We start from the raw sequence: 25,567 nt of genomic DNA, 5'->3' as shown, positions 1-25,567 counted from the left end.
GCACGTTCTCAACTGAATGGCCACTCATAATTGCTTTAAAAAATCCACTCAAAAGTTTTCCAAAATATTCTTTTTGAACTTGAAAGCTTCCAGTGTTGAACAATCGCCATTAAATTAAAATTTGCCATTTGTTGATAATATAAATACATTTAATTAGAATTATCACAAACATAAATTGCATCATAAACTAAACTATTGCAAGTTACAAGTATAAATAGTTAAGGGCTAAGAAAAATATATAGATTGCAAGTTAATTTTTGGCACATTATCTTTGTTGTGATGGGGGAGCCATAAACCCAAGGTGGATCTTCGGTAATGACCAGATGGGTGTTCCGTCCCTTGATCCCTGTAATGGAGAGGAAAATCATAGCGGAGCGTATTAATAGCTATATATAGAGTAGTGGTACTCCAACCCCATTGGCATTCCAAGTGACTCGCATCAATTGCAGTTTGATTGGAAAGACAATTGGAGAAGTTGCTCCCCGGCAAGAAACTGAGCCAACTGCTGGGCATAAATCACCATTAATTAAGTGTATGCGCCCCAATTGAAGTGTGATGCCGTTGTTGGCACAATAGTTAGGGGCCAAATGGGTAACGAGCCACAAGGAAGCAGCGCTGCCAGACACCACCACTTTCTCCGTTAAGTGACGCCCAAAGTGCAGCGCAATTAGAGCCCCGACAGTGGAGGTTCCTCTGCCACCCGGGTACTCACCAAATGGCATGCCTTCGGTCTTTGGTCTAGGAATGCGTGGCATATGTCATGCTTAATACTCTTAGGCTATTGCTTTGGTTTCCTCCGACTACCAAACGCTGCACTTCTTCTGAGGATTCATCGGTGAGCCCAGGGGACAATTGAACTCCCGCGCAAAGTCAATGGAGTTCGAGAGCGTCCCAATCACACGGAAGCGACCTGGACTGTGGATGGCCGTGTTCAGCTTGTTCCGGATGGCCTCCGGCCGCATTGCTCCGCACCAAACCTGACCGAAGTTCAGGAAGAACAGCTGCGGGCCGGTCATGTTAAGTCCTGGCAGAATCTCGTCCGGCACCTCGCTGGGATGCTCCTTTAGCCAGCGTTGGTACGCGTGGAAGGCCTGCCGCAGGCCTCCATTGTCCGCGATATTCTCACCTGAGATGAATCGTTAGAAATGATTAATATATGTACCTTTCAGAATGATTGTGATAAACCCATCAATCAATCAATCATATTTTTGTACGTTTGGTCAACAGCAAATCCACTTACCCTGCGTACTCTCTCCATTCAGGACGATTCCAACCTCCTCGACGGTATAGTTGCTATATTGGGCGATGATGCAGCGGGCTCGCTCGTCGAACCCGCGAATCGAGGAGTCCGTCCACCACTTGTGGATATTGCCGTTGCGGTCGAAGAGCCTACCTTTGTCATCGAAACCGTGGGTCAGTTCGTGGCCAATGACCACACCGATGCCGCCGAAGTTCAGCGACTTGGGAAAGTGGCGGTGGTAGAAGGGCGGCTGCAGGATGCCGGCGGGGAACATGATCTGGTTCTTGTTGCGGCTATAATAGGCATTGACGATGGCAGGAGCTGTCTGCCAGTTAGTTTTGTTGACCCTCTCGTGGAGCTTGGCCTGCTCCGTTTTGGCCGTGTGAAGCAGAACATTTAGCGTGTTTTCAAAATACTTTTCCGGATAGATTTCTATGCCCGCGTACTTGCTATTCAGCTCACTGGGATTGAGGATAAAATCCGGATAGCCGATCTTCAGGGACATGGCGTTGACCTTTTCCTCGGCCAACTGCTTTGTGGTGTCGTCCAACCAATCTGTGGTTTTCAGGATATCCCGGAAGGCCTGCTGTAGATCGTGCGTCATCCGCAAGGTGTCCCGCTTGCTATTGTTGTCGAAGTAGCGACTCACGAACATGGAACCCACTGCCATGCCCATGTTGGTGTTTACCTGGGCGATGCACACCTTCCATCGCTGCGGACTTTCCTCACGCCCAAATAGAGCGTGGTAGAAATTCTGTTTGATGTCATCGAATCGATCGTCCACGTTATTGATCCTGTGCCGCACAAAGCGCCACATCATGTAATTGGACACCGTTCGGGGATCCGTTTCATCCAGAAGAGTCACCAGCTTTCTCATGTACTCCACCGCATAGATGACGACTTCCTCGGAGCCCAGAACTTCGCGATCTTGCAGACTCTGCAGGTAAGCTCGCCACTTGATTTCCGGAACCACATCCTGCAAATGGTCCAGCGTCATGCGTTTGTAGAGCTGCATGAAATATGAAGACGTATTAAAACTTGTAGGTATTCTATACAAAAATGTTTCGAAACAAAACACAATAAGGTAGCTCCCTTAAACAGTAAAAATACATTAAGTCTTAGAAGCCACTCACCTTGGTGACGTTAAGTCGTTGCTCCGCTGGAGCCGTGATCCCCGCCAGCTGCGTCTCGAACGCCACCAGCTCGCTGGCCACCCGCTGGGCGTCTGCCTTGGAGGCGCCCATTTTGTGCATCACCTCGGTCATGTAGCGCTGGTAGGCCTGTAGGTACTTGGCGTTGCTCGGCTGGAGGAAGTACTCCCTGGTGGGCAGGCCCAGACCCGTCTGGTCAAACTGAACGATGTTCTCCTCTGAGTTCTTGATGTCCGCCCCCACCCACTGGACAATGAGGATGTCGTTGTTGTAACGTCTAAGGGTGGCGGCTAACACCTGCCAGTTAAAGTTGGAGTCGCTCCATTTGGACTCCAGGACTGGCCAGCCACCCAGATCCCGGATGAGAGTGTGTAGCGGTTCCAATCCCCGCTTGGCCAGCACCGCGCTGTTCACGCAGGACCGGTACAGATTCTTTGCTTTTAGCTGGGCATCATGATGGGGCTTTAGGAAATCGGTGGGCACATGTAGTTGCTCTTCGGTATCCGACTTGTCCTTGGACTTGTCCTTTGGCAGGACAACTGGTGGAGCAGCTTCCTCCTCTTTGGTTCTCTCCCGTGGGGTTTCGATGAGGCGTTTCCTTTTCGTTCCGTTGGTATACCGCTTGTAGCGCACCAGAACGCGGTTGAGCAACTGCCTCTTGCTGACAATGTGCCGACGCAGGCGTTCCGCCGTAAGTTCCGCCGCCTGGTCAGCTTCGCCCTCACCCTCGCCCTGCTCATTGAGCTTAAATAGAGTATTCCGCACTGGACTTTTTCGTGGCTCCGCTGCGGGGTGCACAGGGGTATTTTTCTCGAGGAGATTTCGTAGCACCAGGTCCAGACTCTCGCGCAGCATTTCGAAGGTATCGAAGCCGGCCTTATCCTTGGGTATTGGATGCAGGCGCTCCCAGTTGCCGCAGGCGTACTTGTAGAAATCTACGCAGGGATCCACTTTGTTGTCCATGTATCGCTTCATAGTTTTGGCCTGGGTCATGCGAATGCCCTCCCGGGTGCCTTCCTCGTTCCAGAAACTCTGCAGAGCGGCGGTTTCCTCGCTGATCTCGGCACTGGCCTCCTCTGCCTGACGTTCGGCCTCGCGACGCTCCCGTGTTCTGATCTTCTCCAGCCAATAAGGAGCTATGTCCTGGTAGCGCTTCTTCTGCCGCTGGTAGACTTCCTCATCTATGGGCTTAATGTCCAGTTCAACGCCGCTGCCGAGGCACTCTCGCGGAATGCCCAGTGGCAGGAAGGAGGTTCGGGAGTCCTTCATCAGCGTGTTGCGCTCCTCCAACTCCATGGACTCCCCGTTCCCGTAGCGATATGGTTGGCAGCGACGCGCCCTCTCCGCGGCTAAAATCTGCAGCTGGGTCCGCTTGCTCGCCGGCAGTATGAACTCCTCGTTGATCAGGTCGTTGTAGGTACTGCCCTCGGGTAAAAGGGCTTCGTAATCCTCCATATAGACAGGCACCTCGGTGTGAGAGTTCCGCAGATCCCGCATCCTCTGCTCGTTTAACTGCAGCGCCGCCAGCATCCCGTCCAGCCGCATGATCAGGATGAGCACCAGGGTCAGTGGCAGCATTACCACTGGAAGAAGTAGAAGCAATTTGCAACAGGTCAGACCGGGACACCACTGCACCCGACCTGTCTGCTGATTAACACCCAGTCCGAGCTTCACGCTCCGGGCTTTCGCGCTCATCGGCGAGCCAGGAGCGGCGGCTGGAGATCCATGAACCGAGGGCATCGCTAGCTTCAGTTGGCTGTGGCGACTCATCCCACGAGCAGCCGTAATTGAGGAGCTCGCTGGCCTTTATACTTTAATTAAACGCAATTTTTCGCGAAACGCAGTTTGCCGAGCCGCACTGGACGTAACCCAAGCCGAGAATGCCGAGCTGCAGATCGGATGCCGCAGGCTGGAAGCTGGAAGCTGGAGACCGAAGACTACTGCGGCCGAGTCGCGCTCGCATCGCCAACTGAAAGCGCCGCACGGGGATGCGCAATCACGGCGCGCGACAAACAATTGAACGGCGACAGCAGCCACTAGCAACCAGCGACATCAGCAGCAGCAGCAACATCAGTCGGCGCAGCAACGACTATCAACTGGCAACATGCAATCAATGGATCTCCAGCCGGTGGAGGGGGATCGGGGGATGCTGCTTGGGGTGATCTTGGTTTCAAAACTACTTATGCTGATCTAAGGACAGGAAATACCCGGATTTCCGCTACAGATCCCTGCACTGATTTGACCCCTTAACCTCAATCGCTTCATTAATTCGCCTTTATATCTCAGTTAATCAACAGGAACGACTACAAAACAGATCGTTCAAATATTTGTGTCATTATCACTAAACTAGCAATAACAAACGCGCCTCTATAGCAATTTGTACACAGAAAATAAAGCAAGCTAACTTTTATATTAATATGTAAATTCTAAGATATTTTAAAAACAACATGTTTTTGTTGATTCCTTTCAGATTGAACTATATAATATTTTTTACGATAAATTGTTATTTAAAAGAACTTTTTCATTTAAAAAGAAGTGCACAAATGAAAAGTTAGATACTTTTGATTTTAATAATATTAAATACCTAGTGGGAAAGTTTAAGTATTGTGGTCTTTCAAATCTTTTATATATCTCTATGTAAATATTACATATTAGCTAATAAAGTTGTCATCACGAGTTTTAAAATACACTTTTAAATTTTCTAATAATCCAACTCGAACTAATCAACTAAAGATAGTCAACAGTTATTATTACTCCATTAGACAATTTAACAACCACCTCATATTTTCTTCATGTGCACAGCTGCCACCCAAGCACCTCCGCATTGACCTCTGTCCGCAAAGCGTCTAAATTCAATCAATTTAATTTAATTTCACAAAATAATTGACCAGTTCGTCGACGGACAGCTGGCCAAGGGCTACCTACTCGAGTGGACGCGGTGGATCGGAACTAAGCTTTCGACTGGCAAAGAACCCCAGATACTGCAGATACTACACATAGTACAGCTACAGATACAGATGCGTTTAAAGGCTGTCAACAGCGCCCATAACTCAGCACTTAAGCCTGACCATTCAAGTGTAATAGAGATGGCGTCATTGGGCGCCACTAGCTACTCGAGTCACACGTGTTTTTGGGGAATGTAATACCCATCTGGGCGTCATCTAGTGTGCCACTATTTAAAGGGAATTAAAGCTCTGCGAGGCGTAACCGTAAGCCAGCCAAATTGGCCCTTCAGAGTGCGGAGGGTTCGGCGGGTTAGTATTACAAGATTATGCGGGTAATTGGTGGCATGCGATGCCATCTAATGTGCCTAAAACACCGCCCCTCCGCCCGCCGTCCTCCTTACTTTGCATACGTATGGGTATGGAGTCGTATGCCCATTCTGGTCGGCGGATCGCCAGGGGTGTGGAAATCCAGGAGGTATGGCTTTTGTTCACGTCATGTATTTCAGTCTCATGAACACCAAACACGCAGGTGTATCTGTGTGAGATGAGTGCGAGTGTGTGCGGTTGCGGGTGTATCTGTATCTGTATCTGTGCTTATGCTGCCGGGGAAATGGCGATTGCTTCATATGCTAATTTTAGCCTTAAACCTTTTAATTAGCGACTATGACCGAGATTAGTCGACTCGTCGTCGTCCATTTGTCAATCTCATATGCAGCAGAATGCCGCAGTGCAATCTGCAACATGTGTATAACAACATGTGGCCTTTCGCCAGGGAGTGGGGGGGTGGTGGGTAAATGGAAATGGAAATGGCCTGCAGCCCCCACTGCAAATGTTATGCAATTTGCCAACGCTCGGATGGATTCTAATTTCAATTGGCTTTTGTGTTCACTTGATCTGCGGTTCAAGACCAACCCGTCGACGCATGACCCACTGAGCCAACATGCGACGCTGCGACCGACACACAAACACACATTCGATTGCGGCATCAGGTTTGCGAGAGGTAAACGAACGAGTCGTGAATCAATCAATTGATGAAAATAAATATGCCCGAGGATCGAGTGTACTACGCATATAGAGTACGGATTGCATTTGAATGCGGTGGTCGCGGGACTCCGAGGGGGTAATGACTATTGAACTCGGGTTATCGACACCGCCAGATTAATTAACTCAACTAACTTAATCATTTTAGACGGCAACCAAAAGGGGAGAACGGACTGGACGTCATTCATTTTCTGGCTTTGTTTTGAATAAATGCACTCACTGGCGTACGCATAATTTTATTCAAGTGTATTTTGTTTTTTTGCAATTTTCTAATTAGATATTATGCTGGAGAAGCCAACTGTTTTTTTACTTTTATTAGCACTGTAATTGGTAGGTGAACTAATTAAAGCAGCTATTAAGTTTTCCAATAAAGTTTACTGCCATAGTGTAAAACATAGCCATAAAATTGTAAAACAAATTGAAATTGTAATAAATTCAAGTGTGAGATGGAGATGAAATACAATTACATACATTAAGAGCACTATTTTGCAATAAATATGATATGAACTGACCAAGTCTCGGAGTTTCAATCAAAATGTTAACTATGCATTAAGGAATATAAAAGCTTTAAATCGTACTACAAATTCAATTATAGCACTTTTCCGCCATCTCAACACTTCACAATAAGTCGAAAGCAGGTGGAAAAAGGTTCCACTCTCTTTCGGTCAAAAGGACTTGACTTGGGAATGTCGTTAAACAAACAAACTCACTTTATGGCTGCTCAGGTTGCACCACACTTCAATACTTCAAAAGGCCTGGATCGCGGGATTCGTTTCAGTGGAGGATTAGGGAGCACTGCCGCTGCTTGCGAAGTCGTTCTAAGACTGATTTCAATTTGAATTTAGAACGTGGAACTGCGTCGCTGTTACCGGCGTGCTTGGTAGTGACCCATCTGCTCGTTATCGCCTGGAGCTTTTACCACTGAGCTGTCTGCTGTTTTTCAAAATGAATACAATGATATAGACTGGTGAGTTGCGATTGTAAGAGTCTAATTCGTGCTCGATCGTCATCAATGGAGGTGATTCACGGCCATTCATTCACTTGTGCACAGGAGATCGGCCGACGCTGAATTTTACAATTTTAATGACATTTTTCGCAAAAACGACTACTCATATATAATATATTTTATATAAAATTTGTTAGCATATGAACACAAATAAAGGAAACCTTACTGTAAGATACATGGCTTCTCGAAACACGATCACTTCTCATCCTAGTCAGATGGATTGTCAGATATATATGGCCAGATCGACTTGGCTTGTGATCCGGAAAAAGAATATATAAACTTCATAGGATCAGAAACGCTTCCTTATACCAGTTACAAACTTTATAACATGTCTAGCATACCCTACCTCTTATTCTGGCACCTCTAATACTCTGATTGACTATTGCGCTACTGAAACAAATCAAAAAATGCAAAAACATAATAAACATTTTAATTTACACGTTAAATATTTTTTGTCATCTAAAGTTCAAACAAAACTCTGAATATAATTGCAAGTGACATGTAGATAGTTAACACACTTCAAATCCATGTTCATACTCGTGTCATTATAAAAATGCTAATTGAATTCATCAAACACAATGCGCCATTGACAACTCCATCTGGCAGGCGAGTAGTTTTATTAATTTAAAGCCCGCTAAAAGAACATAAATCACACAATCCCACAATCATTGATTTATCCACTCACGTTGTTTGCTGTCGGCTGACAAGAATATTTCAATTACAATTTGATTGGCTAAGACCACACCTGAACAGGGCCATTGTCAATCATGTTTGCTTACCGATGCCCTTTTCGTGCAATAAAAAGTTGAGTTGTTATTGGAGTGCCTTTTATGCGGGTCATTTAATGATTAAGGACTTTGATTTAATTAACCAATGTGAAGAGCTGAGGGCGTTGTTTGTGTGTGAAACATTTTATGGCCAGTTTGTGTTTGTACATTTTTGTTGACGGCCGCCATTTAACACATCAAATATTCGTGGCGAGGTGGGAAAACCAATATATTTTTTAATTACATTACCATTCGCACGGGTCAATTAATTTCGGGCCATCACTCACGAATTTCCATTTCACTAATGCACTTCCTCCAACAGCGCACTGCGGCCTCATTTATTAGTCTAATTATTTGTGAAACACAGCCGTCAGCGTCGAAGGTGGCCAACGTGTTGGCCAAAACCGACAGCCGGCAAATAAGCCGGCATTTTATTAAACGCTAAAACAAGGAAAACCCGAAAAATTAATGGGGGAAAATGCGACTGTGGCGACTATAAATTTTGCACTATCGATCATTGTCGGACTGCGAGATAATTTACAATAAATCTGCCGCCGTTTCAGAATAGTTGGCGGAAAACCGAAAACTGCATTAGAGCGACCAGCAGACAACATAAATTAGGATAATTACAATTGCACCCACAAGTGCCATTCGAGCCATTTGTGTTGCCTACTGCCCATTTTCCCCTCTTGTGTTTTTTTTCCTGATTTTTCGCCCCGGGAACTGCAAGAATTTTGATTGCATAAACACACAAAAACAAAAAGTGCAACTTTGTGTATTGCATATTGTCAGCAGCGGGCATTCGTTCGAATGGAAATACTGAAAACAAAAATAAGCACTCACACTAATATAAAATCCAATATCCAAAAATTAGCCAAAAAAGAATTACCAACCGTGCCAATTACAAAAAAAAAAAGAAAAAAAAACAAACAGCAACAACAACAAAAGCGAGAGGGTGCCCACAATTAGGAGACTCTGGAAATGGCCGTAAATATTTGCCAACTCCTTGGCTGCTCATGTTTGGCCAAAATTAGTTGGCCAAGCGCTGATTTTTTTGGACTTTCGGCTAGCTAGCCAGTGGTTCAGGTGGGGTGTGAAGCGGTGCGTTTTATGAGCCCAGTTCCTGCAGCAAAACAAAATCAATTAAAACGAATCGCTGGAGCAAAGTTCCAGCCAACAACTCCGACTGGCTCATTCATCCGTGACTTTGCACTTTGTCGACGTCGACTATTGCGGCGCCGCCACTGCGGTTCGCTGGTCAGTACACAATGAAAAAAACTGTGTGTAATATCATCAATTGGTTGGAAAATATATGATACACGACTCCGATTTTCCAGCTAGAAGAATAAATAATTTTTAGTGTAAACGAAAAGGGGAGCAATCACTTTATAAATCGAAGCAAATATTGTAAACTTCAGATCTACTTTCAAGTTAGATATATGGTAAATTAATATCGTAAACTTAAGATCTACTTTCAAGTTATATATATATAAAAATATTGTAGCTAAATAAAATGAAACTAACAATTTGTTATAGCAAATACATGATTTGACCGGCACTTACAGGCATATTAGCTATAAAATATATAAATTAGAAGTTTATGCTTTTCACAATAATAAACTAAATCTGATTCGGTTAAGCCAATGTGTTCCAAAATATGCTGGATAAGCACATAAAAGCGTTATAGCTACCCTATAAACAATATAACTATAGATTATGCAATGACACAACACACTTTCTTCTGTTTGTCTGGCATTTGGTATACCCTCTCATAACGATCTTACAAAAGAGCCATATTTTTTTTTTATGAGCAGCTAACATTTCAGTTGGCCAGATTTTATTTTCGGTGCATGTTTGCCATTTATTGCCCTGCCTGCCGTCGTTCCCACTGACAAGCGGACCACCCGCCAGCGTCTGAGGTTCCCAAGCGGTGCGCACTGCGCATGCGCAAAGGTGTTGCTGGGTCTTTCGGCTGCGGCTGCTGGTGGTTTTGGTTTTGGTGTGCTGCCATTCAAGCATTCGATATGCTTTATATTACTTTGCATGCCGACTGCAAGTGGCTATTGCTGTCATTGGCCAAATTGCGACAAGCCGGGCTTGGGAAATTGATATGGAAATGTATCGCTTAACTAATTCCGTGCTTAAGAGAAATGCGCTGCTAAGGACTTGGGGCCAATTAAAGTTAGTTATTGCATGAAGCCAGATAGCTCAGATGGGGAAATCTGTGTTTGCAGTTAAGCGGGAAACTCATAAGAAACTCAATAATTGATTGCTAGTTAATATCTGGGTATACTTAGGCATGCCTATATTTACAGACACATTTCAGCGAAACTAGACGTGCAATTTGGACCTTGCGTCATGCACATGCAAACATTTCATATTTTTTGACAAAATGTTTCTATAATATAGCGCTAAATGCAAAAAGGTGTTTATTTATTATATATAACTATTTTGCCTTACCGATTTCCATTGAAATTTGCTTCTCGCACTCCCAATAGCTTAGTAAGCTGATATTCGACGAATTCTTTTTTTTTTTTAAAGGGAACTAATTCTATTTATTAAGGTTTCAAAAGGAATCGTTCAGTAATTCCTCTGTACATAACCTAATGTGTGATAAAGATAAATGAGACCAATTGGTATCTTAATTATAAAGTACAAAAGAAAGAAAAATCTAGTCTAGTTATCAATTACTTAAAATGTAACTTATATTATCCTCCGGGTAAGGAGATCGCTGAGGTGTACCCTCTTCAGTCTTCGGAGGGAGATGGGATGAGCTAGGATAGTTGCTAGTCGGTTCGGGTGGGCCCGAACCCACCGTCGGCATAACGGCTGCTGTGGAAATTAATCTGATCCCCAAGAAGGGTAACTTTCAGATCTCTTTCGATGACCATGTTCGTCACGTACCAGGGGAGCCCAGATGCGTGTCGTGCAGCTCTCGACTGGACCACACGGAGCCTATTAAGCTGGGATTTGGCGGCAGTTCCCCACACCTGGATGGCATAACTCCACGTTGGAGCGAGAATGGCATTGATTAAAAGAGCCTTAGAGCTCATTTGAAGTTTGCTGGAGTGGAAGAGCCAGTCGAGCTTTTTTAGCTTCGCCTTAGATGACTTAGATGTGGGCCCTCCAGGTCAGTCTCCGATCTAGATGAACTCCTAGGTAGCAGTGCGATCTAGCATTGGTGTTAGGGCTTCTATCGAAGGTCAGATCTGTGCAGGTTCCGGGTCGCAGGGAAAAAGTTACACAAGGCTGACTTTGAGGAGTTAATGGCCACATTCCATTTGGCAGTCCATTTTTCACTATGTTTAATGAAAACTTATTCAACCGCAGGATATAAATGATCAAGAAGGACATTACACCTTGAGCCAATATATCATACATTTCATGCTTCTGGTCACAATTTATCAAACTCGGCTACAATTCTCCATTGACCTAAAACTCAGTTCGAAAATCATTGCATTCAAGGTTGTTTCTAACCAACACGTAATTTTCACGTAACTCGACATTCGTTTGCAACATCCATGGCATTGACTTTCAACACGAATTCCCGTTTGGCGGGAAACTGCACCACTGCGACTGGTTTTATTCGGGGCTGTCCCTGAGGTTGCGTATACGCAGCGGTGTGCGAGCACGCATGCGCCACCGGGCCGAGTAATTGGTGTGGTTGGCAGCAATTTGCCACACTTGTCACTAATGTGGTTAGCGTGTTGCAATGCAGGCTTCACTTCGCTCGAATCAATTTAATTCCAATTGATTTGCTTTGATTGCAGTTGCAGTACAATTTTCCTGACAGACTTTCACACTCTTGGTGTGCCAACTTTTATATTGCGGTTGCGATTGTGCTAATCGATTGCGGAGGATTATGCAAATGGTATTGCAGCAATTAGCAAGTGGATAAAGTTTTAAATGGCACTTTCATCGGCACTTCCGAAGGATCTAAAGAAGTAGTTAGCAGAATGAGCGGCAATTAGCCAGCGGACAAGTGCAGGATGCTTGTCGCCTCCCATCTTTACTTTATAAAATCAAAAGCAGGGATAACTAACCGCCTGCCAGTCTGCGGTTTTCCTTGTTAGCTTTGTAGCTCACTTTCCACTTTGCACTCTGGCCTTTTTATTTACGGGCTCGCCTAATTAGTTTTTAATCCCTTTCTGTGTCGTGAACTTGGAGTCAAGTTGCCTGCAGTTCACGGGAATGTTGGAGCAGGTAGGATATCAGCTTACCCACTGGCCCGCTGGCTAATTAGCCCTGAAACCACCAAAGCCCCGAACCACTGACCTGCGGACCCGATCCATCAATTGAAAGTCTCGCTGTGCTGACACCGAACGTGACCTTTGTTACTTTGTTTCTCAGTTGACATCTCTCCGAAAGTCGCAATCATAGCGTGGATTTGAAAGTGAGACAGCAGCTGGGCTGTCAGATAGGCGATTTGACAGATGGATAAGAGCCCCCAGAAGCGAGCCGCACTTGAGTCCGATTCGCATTTTCCTAAAAATCGAATCGGGCTTAATGCCAAAGGTCGACATTTGACTAGCATTTCGAGCGGATGTCGTGGGCGTAGCAGGCGTGACCTTCATAAGTGGGCTATGAATAATGGGGGAGCCAGAGCCATGCATACTATAACCTATCTATCTACGTGTGCCGTGTGGCACGTGGCTCAATTTGAAAAATAGGGATTTGACAGGCCCGAGAAATGCGTGGCCTCGAATCCCGGTTTGATGTAAGCATGAAATTGTTATGCCAGCAATAAATTACATCCTGTCTTATCCTCTCACCTCTGCCAATGGTATTCCTGCCAGGGCCATCTTAAGTTTTCAAGGCACTCTTTTTATGAGTTTGTGCATTTTGACAAAATAAAATAGACATCAGCGTGCAGCATTCTGTTACGTTTTATAGCCCCTTGTTATGCTCCATCCTGGCTGTTTACTTTGTTGGCCAACTTTATGCTCACCCCGCTGACATTGCACGTTGCCAAAAATTTCTGGGTGGTCAGTGTGGAGTTTTAAGGTCTCGTTTTATGCATGTGGGTTAGCTATGGATTTTCATGTCTGTCTATATCTTTATGGCGCCCGTTTGCGGGGTGCGAGTCCAAAAATGTTAACCATTCGCTCGGCGCACTTTGTGCCACGAGATTGCGGGATGACGACGGATTTGCGTTGCTACAAAATGGAAATATCAAATTTGGCCATTCGTGATTGCGCGACGTTTTGGGCCAGGACACGAGTGTTGTCAACTGCAGGAATCCGGCGCGATGTGTGGGTGTGGCGAGGGTATCAACCTGGCGCCCAGCTGGTGAACCGACCACTCGCTGCAGGCCCAGATGTTGCAAGTGAAAAGAAACCCGTTTGTGGCGTGACAAATTGCTTATGGTTGGATGCCTGCCACGCTGTGCCTCTGACCAGTTTTGAACTGGGCCGCATCTGAAGCCTCCCACGTTGGCCAACTAGGAGTGAATCTGCGCAACTGCAGCCACCTCCTCTCAGCGGCGGCATCCCAAACCCAAACTCTGCCTTTTGCCCGTCGCCAATCAATCATTTTGGAAATTTGCAATTTAATTTTCTGCCGGCTACGCCCGCAGCTTTTGGGTTGGTTAACCCCAACAGCATTTTGCCAATTAGCTTGGGTCGCCATGTGACAAATGCCAGATACGGATTTATACACAAATGCAGATACATATACTTATAGATATGGTTGCGCCCCACTTGGACCCGGTTCATTCGTCAGCTACACCCTAATAATATGTTAGCCAAAGTCCCTGGATATAATTTTCATAATTCCACGTTAGGGTGGCCCCTGTTCGTGAATCAAAATTGAATCGAATTGAATTGAATTGAATCGCCGACCACTCAACACGATCCGAAGAGTATTATGGTTTCAATCCGATTCGATTAGAGTTGTTGCAGCTTGCTTCAGGTTGTATCTGCGCCAATAATTGAAGCCAATTAAATTCATAAATTTTAATGATTTATTTTCCTCTGCACGCTTAGCACATTGAATTAATTCTTGAATGGCAGCAGACAGGGTGTTTATAGACATTCTTTTACGAGCAATTAAAGCTGGGAAGCGGAAAATTACAGTTAGCAATGGGAAGTACCAAGTGAACCTATTCCACCACCCTGTAGCCAAGAAATGCTCGATTCTCGCACCATAAACTTATTTGTCTTATGGCCACAACTGGCGGACCACCAATTAACATTCGTAATTCACCACAAATATTCGATGCAACAACACTTTGTAGTTTTTGTGTAAGAACGAAAAAGCGCAAAAGTGAGCCAAAGAACGAAATCAAGCATTGCGATTGCTATTGCCGTTGCCTTCAATTAGCCATTTCCAAGAGGGCATTTACACCCCGATTGCATCCGCATGGCCAAAAGGCACTAACCGCTTCAGTGCATCCACATCGCTGGCAAACCAGGGCATAGCGTCTGGAATGGCCAAAACCAACTACCAGAAGAATTTCAATGCCAAAATGGTACGATGGGACGAATTCGCGGATTTCATGGCAATTTTATTGTATTTTTAACAATTACCAACTAACGCAGAGTTATATGACTAATTAAAGAGACCTGACTTCTAAATCGCTGCAGCTGTCTGTTTTCTTATGAAAGATATAGAAACATTGAATCTATTTTATTACTTTTTCAAAATTTTCAAAGGTTTACCTCTTGATCATTTATTTCTTAAAGAGTTTTTAGATTGCGGTCTTACTGTCTTTTGGTTCAGTGATGCGTGACCAGGCTAGAAGGCATCGCCGCTGGTGTTGCCATGCTAATTCCGATTACAACTGGTATTGGCCAAGCCAGTTTCAGTTGCGACACATCATGAAGAATTTTATTGTCTTGCGGGCAGAATTTTAAATATTAATTACAACTAATTGCCGAGGCTAGAAGCAAGCCACTTTATTTGCCTAATGGCTTCACCGGTCGCAAGTGGCCAACCACTGAACTAGTAGTTTAAAAAAACACCACCCGCTATTCATCTTAATTATGTTGTTTAACAGCTAGTTCAATTAATTGGATATGATTTAGCCATGTGCACGTACGCAATCGGAATCAGTAGACAAACGATTGCAGACGCAACACCTGCCCACACCAACGTAATTCCATGCAGATGCAAATGTTCTTTTCCGGCCCATAACAGTAAATAACGGCAATTGAATAAAGACTGAAATCGAGCAGGCAATTTATTGGAAAACATCTATGCAGTTCGCATCCAGCCCTGATTATTTGCATATATTCAAATGGATCAAAAGGCAACAAGTAACTGCATAACTAGAAGGGGGTGCTGCCCATCCTACGCCCACTTCAAAGTTTTTTTTTCTTTGCTCTTCGCAATTGTTTGGCATTCCTCGTATCTTTAAATCCACAATGACTGCAGATACAGAGAATTCTGGGGGCTCGCAAGTGGTACGAAATAGTTTTCAATCTTTTTTTTTTTTTTTTTTTTTGAAGGAAAGATAGTTTGGCATTGGAACGTGCTAAGTCAACAATGAGTAAGCCCAAAAGGGAAGCACTAAAAAAAATTTGGGAAAATTCTCAAGTTATATATTACGAACTTGAAAAAGTGTGTGTAAACTATTTTAAATAATTTCTGGGATTAATTTTATTACTTTCCAAATAGTCATTAATATAGTTTACTATTTCCTTTACAATCGATTCAAGTCACTTAAATTTTATTGTCCGATTTACTAATGATTTTGATTTCCTAGCACATAAATTTGAAAGAAATAAATTGTAAAATACACTCTAGCCTGGCTGCGCTTAGATTAGGAATGCATTTAGATAAATTGATTCTGATTGCATAATACGCGTTATTACCAGGTAATTAGTTAATTTTCACCCAGATTGCGATCAGAATTCATATGCCCGACACCCGGCCAGTAGAGTTCGCATGGAGAGCCAAGACTTTAATTACAGACGCCGTTCGCAAATGGAGCTGGATTGGATCGGGTCGGGTTGGAGCTGAAGCTGAAGGTGGCTGAAGGTGGGCACCTCGACAATCCACAAATGTGTGGATTGCACTTGAGCCAGTCGTCGGGGCATTCATTCAGGCAGTCGGCCCACAGCTGTCGACAGTTGGCCAAGCTAATAAAATGAAAACAAAAGTGGCACCGGCAAAAAATATAATTTATAATGTTGCGCATACCGCAAAAATGTCAAACACGCCCCAAACCGATCGCCCACCCGCACAAAAAACAAACAACAACAGCACATGCGGGTTCAAAAGCGCAGTTTGAAGTTGGTTTATTCAAATTAAATTGGTGGCAGGCAAAGCCAAACAAATTAAGTTGCCGATACGAGCTCGAGAATATGGAGTGTGCCATATAGACTATAAACGAGTATATAGGCATATAGCCACCCGCTCGGCCGATTCCGCTTATCGAATGCAAATAATCAAAGTTAACCAGGGTGCAAGCACTCATTATATTGCAACGGACAAGAGAGGCTCACTGCTACACTTGGAGAAAATATATGATATTCCTATTCGAACTATGCACAGATATGATATCGAAATAATCTCTTCTTTAATAACTCAGATATTCTATTATTGTAAAGAAGTTTGGATATTCATTAGGAATTGAGAGATTCATATTTTCTTAAATTAAACGTTAGTCCTACTTAAATATGTTAGTTATAAAAGCTATTCCTTCGATATATATTTAAAATTTTTTTTATTTGAAATTATTGTCAAACATGAAGAGTTTTCTACGAATATCATTTTTTCTTCATAGGTATAATTCTTAGTTAAGATTTAGTTCTCATTTTTAGTTTAATAATTTTCATGCTTTGCAGAATCTTGATTTTCCAAGTGCATTTGTGAGTGCAACATCTAGATTAGCGGACAGCAAAGAAATGCTGCAACATGTGGCAACAGCGGTGGCCAAAGTGAATAGAAAATCCATTTTGCCGTCTTTTGTTTTCCGCTTACTTCTTTGGGCAGTGCTCTTGTTTCTCCTTATTTTTTAATTTGCAAAGTTTTCGTTTCGTTTTCCGATGCAGTTCAATGATTAAAGAGGCAAACGCCCAGAAATTGGCCAGCTCACATTTCGTTATGGCCCCCGTTGGGGCATGTTGCAAGCGGTGGGTAAGAATTTTTTAATTTGATCGAGCGGTGCGCTTGGGGCGTGGCTGTTGGGCGTTTTTTGGAAAGGCACTGACCGATCGGCCTAATCCCGTGGCCAAATAATGAGTGCTAATTGTCCGCACCGCGGAAGTCAAAGAGCTAGCCCCCCCAAAAACAACCTCAAATAAAATACATTAATCGCCTAATGTTGAAGCCAGGTTGAAACCAAAACCGGCAATTAAATCGCGTCGAAAGCAAGGTCATGGCAGCTTGATTTTTTCCAAAGTGACAAACGCAGCGACGAAAAGCACGAGCAACATGTTGCCAGTGCAACTGCAGGCCAGCAACATGCTGCCGCGGCGCTCCAATGGCAGCGATTGATACACATTCTTCGGCTGCGATATCCACTTCGGCTCTGGCCAAAACCCGCTTCGAGCCCCGATTAAAGTGGTAATTCGATTACTCTGGAACTGGTACCACACATTGTTCTGCTCTTGCTCTCGTTGGCTTTTGTTGGCTTTTGTTGTACGCCCGATATTGCTGGTGTTGCGGTGTTTTCGCTGCTGTTACCAATGTTGCGCATGCGCCGGCGTCTCAGCCGGAGTCTCGGCTGCGGTGTCTCTGTTCCCCAATCCCCAGTCTCCGGGCTCGCCGGTCTCGGGAGGTATATATTAGGGCCGCCAGCCAGCAGTCAGCACAGTTCGTTAACAGTCCTAGTCGTGGTTCTAGGAGGTTCAACCAGCGTCCAGCGACCAGTGCCTGTGCCCGTGTGTCGTGTGTAGTTAGTTTTCCGCTCATCCCCAGTGTGTTCCCGAAACTCCTTTTCGAAGCTCAATCGTGTGATCTTAGCTAAAATGAAGCCATTCGTAAGTATGCGCCATGGGATCGAAAGGATAACGCCGAGCAAGAGGATTAAAGTTATAAATAATATGAATTGGAGAGTGTAGAGAACCGTGAAAGGAAAAGGCTATTTGGATTGAGTGCTTGAATTACTGAGATAAAATTCTAACATTTCCTGTTTTTTCAAATTAATGTCTCTACATGTGAAAGTAATTTATATTTCTTAGAATTCAAAGATTTTACTATCAAAGTACATTTAATTGATTGATTCTATCTTGAAATGCTTAAGTTGATTAAAATCGTAGTCAAAGTCCATAACCAGCCAGGTTTTGGTAGTTAGAACTGCTTGTTCATTTTCGATCTTTGGGATATGTTAATCGGTTTCAAAAGAGAAGTGTGGCATACCAAATGTTTAAATTGGATTTTGTCAGCCGTTCGAAAAGTAACCACTAGTTTGACAGTGACTTGCCATTAAGTTTGAATGCATTCCTGGCATTCTTTTAATCTGTCATAGCGCAATTAATTTAAAATTAAACTGACATTGCTTCTGTAAAGCCAATTTAATTCGCTTAAATTCCGCTCCGAACAAAATGGCACCTGTGCATCGTTCAGTTCCATCCGAGAGTCAATTACCATGGCACGTCATGCTAAACGTACCACCCAGCAAACCATCAGCTGCCATGGAACTCCGTGCGAAATCCCGTTGATAAGCCGCTGACATGTTGCATGTCGGACAGTTTATTCAACCGTTTTTCCACCACTTTCTGCCCCACTCACCTGCTGACACATAATATGGTACATAATCGCGCCACATGCGGTAATATCTGCGAACGAATATTGGCCGAACGACCGACTACTGACTAACATATCTCGGAATCACATCTAACGGTTGCGCTTCGCGGCTCTGAAAAGCGAAACCGTTGGAAAAGAGTATCCAGAGGAAAAGCGAGTACAGGAAAAAAGCGAAAAGATGGGCGTGTGGGGCAAGAAAAGCGAGCGGAAAATGCTGGCGCAAGAGCAAGAAAAGCGAAAAGCCTGTAATTAGGTTAGCAGAGGCGGCTTATAAGCTTCCACTGAGTGACACCTGCGATTAACGATTTTGGGCGGTGGCTACCGCACGAGTAATTATTGAGCAGTCACATAATCCCACGCCTAACACCTTCTGCACTGTGAGAAACATGTATATAATATATTTTAAAACATTACAAGTATTCAAAGAAATGAAGGTGCAGAGCTCTTTTATCGTAATTCTTTATCACCATATTAGAAAACACGTTCAATACTCCAATAACAATTTTAGCTACATTCAAATTAAAAAAATTATTCTCCATTTTTATTTAGTTTATTGCCGCAGCGTTGCTGATCTCGACGGTGTCCGCCTCCTGGCACGGAGCCGTCTCCACACAGTACCAGCACCTGGACCCGCACAGCCATACCTACTCCTACGGATACGCCGATCCCAACTCACAGAAGCACGAGACACGCAGCCATGACGGCACCACGCACGGCTCCTACTCCTACGTGGATGGTCACGGCCATGTGCAGTCGGTGTCCTACACCGCTGATCCGCACCATGGCTTCAACGCTGTGGGCACCAACCTGCCTCAGGCTCCTCAAGCTTATGCCGCTCCCGTTTACGCTGCCGCCCACGCCCATGGCGCCTATGCTCCTTACGCCCACGGACCCATCCACATCCCAGTGCTGACCCACGGAGGCGTCCCCGTCGATACTCCCGAAGTGCAACACGCCAAGGCCGCCCACGCCGCTGCCCACGCTGCTGCCGCCCACAATGCCGGAGGACACCACCTGTACAAGCGCTCTATCTACGGCGGAGGATGGGCCTACGGACAGGCCGCCCATGTGCCGCTGACTCATGGAGGTGTGCCCGTTGATACTCCCGATGTGCAGGCCGCCAAGGCCGAACACTATGCCGCCCACGCCAAAGCCCTGGGTCATGTGGCTCATGCCCACGGTGCTCCCGTTGAGACGCCCGAGGTGCAGCACGCCAAGGCTGCGCACTTTGCTGCCCATGCTGCCGCCCGTTCCGGACATGCTGTTGCCCCCATCAACCACGGTGGCTATCACGTGCCCGTAATCCACAATGGAGTGCCCGTCGATACGCCCGAGGTGCAGCATGCCAAGGCCGCCCACTACGCCGCCCTGTCTCAGGCCTCCGCCCACGGAGGAGCCTCGCATGGATCCTGGGACGATGGCAGCTACGACGGACGCTGGGAACAGAGCCACAGCAGCCACAACAGCTACGCCTCCGGCTACGCGCACAAGGGACCCATCCACATCCCGGTCATCCACAACGGAGTGCCCGTGGAGCCCGCCGAGGTGCAGCACGCCCGTGCCGCGCATCTGAATGCGTTGGCCGCCGCCGGACATGGAGCTCCCGCCAGCCATGGTGGCTACTACGGTGGCAATGGACACGAGGATGATGGCCAGTACCACGCGCACTACGACCACTATTAAGTGGCGAGTGGTCGGCACTTGAGAGGAGTCTAACTTCCGATCGACGACGAGCATCTCTATACACTCTGACTAACCGACTACCGAAGCCAGCGTGGCGTATGCGTAACTTTGCATTGCGTATTCGCTCGCCAGTGCCACTTTTATACAGCATTCGCAACTATCTGTCTTTCTTTACATCTATCTGTTCTATTACTGCTGCTATTTTTTAACCTCTGCCACAAAAACACACGGAAAACTGAAAGCGACTACACACGGGAGATTGAAGTGTTTCGCAGGAAGCCTTCCTTGCCCGCTGGGTTTTGTCCAATTTGGATTTTTGATCCAGTCACAGCACACACATCTCTATCTACCTACATACTTCTCTCTGTACTATGATTTTTATTCACTCTTTATCTATATCTTTACTCCTCCTGTTACTTCGATTGAGAAACGCTGTATGAGTATGTTGTAAATAACAGTTGTAATTTTTATGTATCTGACCAGATATAGATCTATATTTTATATGAACATGCAAACAGACAAATAAACTGCAAAAATGTATTTGATCACATTTTGAAGTGTTTGGAATTGGTTTGTTTTATCTTCATCCCATATTTAATGATTTTTCTATTGTTTTGTCATATTAATTAAAAGGGCATCCCGTTTTAGGGTTTGGCCTTGTCTGTGGGATATTCCATTTACTTTAAACCCTCTCGCATATTTCCCAGTCTCAGGTCAAATGTCGCACCACCCAAAACAACCATCTAAACCACCACTGGTGGTACCGCACAACTAGCACCACCCAGTTTCCGCCCACAGTGACTGCATTGAAAGGAACATAAATATTTGCAATGCAACGATTGAAATTTGCATAGCCCCATGCATATATGTGTCTGTGTGTTCCGTGTGGAAGAGCCCCTGTGGTGGCGGTGGGTGGTTTGCTATGTGGGCGTGGCCTTTGAATCCCCATCAGGGAATAACTGCATGTGGCACGACACTGAGAGCGAACAACAATCAATCAATGCGGTATGAGTCTTGTATTTTTTGCCCAGCCGCCTGCAAAATTGTGTGTCTTATGCGGGGAATGTGTCACTCGACTTCGGGTGACTCGAACTATTAGAGCCCCGGAAAACAGGGCAAACAATTTGAGTAAATAGATTTCCAGGCATTTGTCAAGTTCGAATTGAATGTGCTCCAACAAATGGTCGACGAGCGATGGTCCCTTGGCCCCACGTTGGGCGCCATAAATCCAAGTGCAACCTTTCGGCCCAACAGCCGACCTTGAGTCGAGAAGGACGCTAGTTTATTTCACTGGTAGGCTGGTAGCTAATTAAAAATTAACAACCCTTGGCCGGCACGCAAAGGTCAGCCGGCAGGCGAAAGTGTGAGCTGGGATTCTCAATTTTCCATTTTCCACGCATAAACAAAGGCGCCAAGCTCGAGTTATCGTAAATTTCGGGACGCCTTTGGGGATGGGTCGCTTGCCATTTAATTAAGCATGCATTGGCATTTCGATTTACGACCAATTGTCGGCTAACGGTGGCAATAAGTGAAATCGTTTTTAAAAATATTCGACCTTGTGGGGCAGGTGGGGCTCTGAGTGTTAGACTCTTTCGATCCGGTTACTGACCCAACAGTTAATTTAATTACACGCCAGGCAGAACATAAAAGCCCCAAAATTGTTCGAATTACACGCCAAGCGATTGTGTTTATCTGGAGTTCGGAATATTTGGCACCCAGCTAAATCGGTAGTCTGACCAATTGGCCAGTAGAACCCGCAACCAAATCCGAATCCGAATCTGAACACCGATGGAACAACCGCCTAGCTGGCTGCAAGTGTTGGGGCGTGGACGCGGGTTCCAGCCAAAAGTGAATGTGCAACGGCAACATTGCTGCCAACTAATTTTGACCAAGCAATATTATTGCAAGTGATGGCGGTGATTTGCACTCACTTCTTATTCCGTGCTTTCAAAAATTTCATTCCGATTGAAGAATTGCATTTGCATTTGCCCGCCAGTTAGGCAAAGCAATCGATGCCCCTTGTGGTTTTCGGCCAGAATTTTTTTGGCCAGTGGTTGTGTGCGGCATTTGGCCCAGCGCTTAGGGGCCGGATTTTTGGCTTTAACTGACATAGCTGTTGGGTAAACACAAAGCTGTAAGCCAACCCAATCCGAAAGCGATTTTGGGCCCAGGTATTCTGACGCTCGCTTGTCCTTATTTTGGTGGGCGTTGCACTGACGTCGAGGGGCATTTTGCATATCTTTGGTCAAATGGGTTTTATGTTTTACATAAATTTAATTTATGGTTTAGGCGTTAATTTATGGCCTAATTGATCTGATTTGAATTCATGTTGCAATGGCAGGAGTGTCGAAATATATCGGTAATTGTTGTGTAAATAAATTGCTAGTCGGATGAGAAAGGAGCCATACATTATATACTTTGTCTATTGCAGGTGAATTTTATATATAATTAATTATATATATATTATATATATATATATATATATTATATTTTATATATAATTAATTTGTACTTATTAATAAATATTTTACATAAAACGAATGAATGTAGTTGCTTGTTTAAGTAATATTCATGCTTTATTAACGACAAATTATCTTGAGCTTTCTAACTATTAGCAACAAGTGTTTCCATAACTATCCAATGACATTAGCCTTACGAAATGGTAAGTGTGGAGAAAAAGTGATTGGCGTCCCAGTTTGTAAAAGCGTTAAGTTGGCCATCTTCCGGTGGATATTCCATTTTGCTACGCAATCCACTTTAATACGCGAAAGTGGAATCGTGTCTAAGCACTGGCTGATACTTTGTCGCAGCTGCTGTTCCGATAAGGATTCATCCACTTTGTGAGTCTTTTCGAAGATATCAGCGCAAATAGCGCCAGCACACACGAATGAGGCAGAATCATTGTTGCAAGGCAGATAGTGCAACGCTGAAAATTCGATTTCTAGCGATTCGCGCAATTTGTGCAACAAAGTGAACCACACGAAAGCATGAAAATCGAAGCAATAAGAAGCACTTTTGCACCGACAAAGCTGAGGCAAGTTTGCAGGAAACCGACATTGAATAGAAAAACAGCGAATGTAACTGAGCAGAAATTGTTAAAAGAGTTCGAAAGGTTAGCGTAGTTTTCTCAAGGGTTTGACATTTTCCCACATGAATATTCAATTGAAAGCTGACCGTGATACAATGTATTATATGCTCTATTTTGGTGTTGGCTTAAACATGTCTTGGAGCACCCCTTTCAAAATTAACATCAACTGATTGGCATGCAATTAGCATTTTCCCCCGGAAAATCGGCTAGGGAAAAGCATATGTAAATTACATTGCCTACTTTTAGGCATAATTTATGCATTACTCAACCCGACATTCAAAAGCTGCTGTCAGAGCTTTTGTACACATCCGATTCTAATTGGCAGATGCTTAGGTTGTTTCAGTATTAATTCAGTTCAAATATAGAACACTTCGAAAATAGAGTGACTAGCCCAATTCCATGAGGGCAACTTATATATTAAAAGGTCGCCTATGTGACCGACCACCATTTGACCTTTGTTCACAATGTGTAAAGGAATAAAAACCACAAAACCCATTACTTTGTGATCGAATTTTAATATTCGCTTGCCTTAGCTTAGGGTAAATGTGAGCTCCAAAAACATTGACTAGCTTTAGGACTAACTTAAATGACCATCAAAGGGGGTTAAGGCAAATGGCACAAAGGTCACCGGGCGTTTACACAACGTGACTGCAAGTAATGTGAGAAAATGATAGTCTTGGTGATGTAATAATTTCACAGCTCCTTTTTTACTTACATCGCATTTGGCTCTGGATCGGCCCAAACGGGTGCGGGAATCAGGACCGCCGCCTGAACAGGAATCGCTGCTGGCGCTGGCTGGGGAGCAGCTCCTCCAGCTCCACCGCCGCCTCCGGCTCCATTGCGTGCTCCCTTTCCACCCTTGCCTCCCTTTCCACCCTTGGAGCCATCCGGACCGTCTGGCCCATCGGCTCCATCGGCGCCATCTTCACCATCGGGCTGAGCACCCGACGGACTCGGCGCTCCAGGCTGTCCACTGTCGCCGCTCTGGCCGGATGTGGCCGTACCTCCACCGCCGCCGCCTCCTCCGCCGCCACCGCCTCCAGCGCTGCCTCCGCCACCAGCTCCGCCTGCTCCCCCCGCTCCGCCCAGAATTGCTCCAGCCTGTCCCGCTTGGCCGGCACCTCCTGCTCCTCCGGCCTCCGCAGGGGCATCTTGGGCGTCTACAGATTGTGAGGCAACCAAACTCAAGGCAGCAGCTCCTGCGTCACTGGCTATAACGCTTCCACTGCCACTCTGGCTTAATTCCGGGTCCGAGTACTCTCCCTCCAGACCAGGCTGTGGCTGCCACGAGCCATCTTCTGGTGGCGAAGGCGGCTTGTAGGAGCCATCGTCTTCCGGTGGAGGAGGAGGTGGCTGGACTAGCAAGACAACGGGTGGAGACAGTAGATAAGTTCCGACTGCTGGAAGGCCCACAACATGACCATGGGATTCCTCCCAGTAGCTGATGGCCAAGAGGCCGAGAAAAAACTGGTTAGGAGAACGAAAAGTTAGCCGTCTTCCACATAATGTGCTCGTCACTCCACTCACCACTGTGGCACGCATCTTGGAGAGCTAGTTTCCAATCCCTTCGAGTCCGTTCTCGACAGCTTCCACGGCGGGACTGACTCAGTTGGCAATGCCCTAGGCCAGCTTTTATACGGTCATACGGAGATCGCCGGTTGTGACTGCTGATTAATTGTGAGCAGGGGCACTGTCTATACTTGGAAGCTGCTGCCACTTTGCATGGCACCTGCATAAATCAAGTGCTACCAACGCTAATTGCAGCAACAACAGTTACGAGAGACAATGATCTTGTTAATGTGTGTAATGTGCACCATAAGGCTTGACCACCCGATCAAAAGACGCAGTTGCCATTACACCTGAACTTGGCCTTTTGATTGACGCGAGCCAGTCTTCGGAACGTTGGCTGCCCTACATGGAGACATATATGGAGTTAGCAATACATTCTTGTCTA

General features: G+C 45.3%; 3 protein-coding genes across 4 annotated transcripts; 1 reads left to right on the top strand and 2 right to left on the bottom strand.

The window, feature by feature from the left end:
- Positions 1-127: 127 nt before the first annotated feature.
- Positions 128-7,193, bottom strand: LOC6619233 (neprilysin-4). Of its 2 annotated transcripts, XM_032721757.1 has the most exons (5): positions 7,088-7,193; positions 2,374-3,974; positions 1,241-2,249; positions 713-1,126; positions 128-346 (listed from the first exon to the last, which is right to left on the bottom strand). In XM_032721757.1, coding segments are annotated over exons 1-4 (2,937 nt in total). In that variant the 5' UTR covers positions 7,089-7,193; the 3' UTR covers positions 128-346; positions 713-800. The 2 variants fall into 2 exon arrangements, with proteins under 2 accessions (XP_032577648.1, XP_002043452.1); XM_002043416.2 differs by lacking the exon at positions 7,088-7,193 and having other exon boundaries at positions 2,374-4,397.
- A 10,711-nt stretch (positions 7,194-17,904) lies between these two features.
- Positions 17,905-21,075, top strand: LOC6619232 (pupal cuticle protein). The gene is made up of 2 exons (XM_002043415.2): positions 17,905-18,076; positions 19,392-21,075. Exons 1-2 carry the CDS (start codon positions 18,065-18,067, stop codon positions 20,523-20,525), a joined length of 1,146 nt encoding a protein of 381 aa, XP_002043451.1. The 5' UTR covers positions 17,905-18,064; the 3' UTR covers positions 20,526-21,075.
- A 3,033-nt stretch (positions 21,076-24,108) lies between these two features.
- Positions 24,109-25,249, bottom strand: LOC6619231 (uncharacterized PE-PGRS family protein PE_PGRS20). Its single transcript, XM_002043414.2, has 3 exons — positions 25,141-25,249; positions 24,329-25,080; positions 24,109-24,261 (listed from the first exon to the last, which is right to left on the bottom strand). Exons 1-3 carry the CDS (start codon positions 25,153-25,155, stop codon positions 24,249-24,251), a joined length of 780 nt encoding a protein of 259 aa, XP_002043450.1. The 5' UTR covers positions 25,156-25,249; the 3' UTR covers positions 24,109-24,248.
- Between the last annotated feature and the right edge of the window lie 318 nt (positions 25,250-25,567).

Source organism: Drosophila sechellia, chromosome 3R, assembly GCF_004382195.2.
Source record: "Drosophila sechellia strain sech25 chromosome 3R, ASM438219v1, whole genome shotgun sequence".
Lineage (NCBI taxonomy): Eukaryota > Metazoa > Arthropoda > Insecta > Diptera > Drosophilidae > Drosophila > Drosophila sechellia.
Note: the sequence above shows the minus strand (reverse complement) of the source record. Positions and strands in the feature narration are given on the sequence as shown.

What these genes read in the sequence shown, in the direction of transcription:
- LOC6619233 (XM_002043416.2), bottom strand. Translation starts at nt 4,161, where the DNA reads ATGAGTCGCCACAGCCAACTGAAGCTAGCGATGCCCTCGGTTCATGGA. An exon ending in AACGACTTAACGTCACCAAG is followed by an intron (nt 2,250 to 2,373) that starts GTGAGTGGCTTC and finishes TATTTCATGCAG; the next exon opens with CTCTACAAACGCATGACGCT. An exon ending in GAATGGAGAGAGTACGCAGG is followed by an intron (nt 1,127 to 1,240) that starts GTAAGTGGATTT and finishes GATTCATCTCAG; the next exon opens with GTGAGAATATCGCGGACAAT.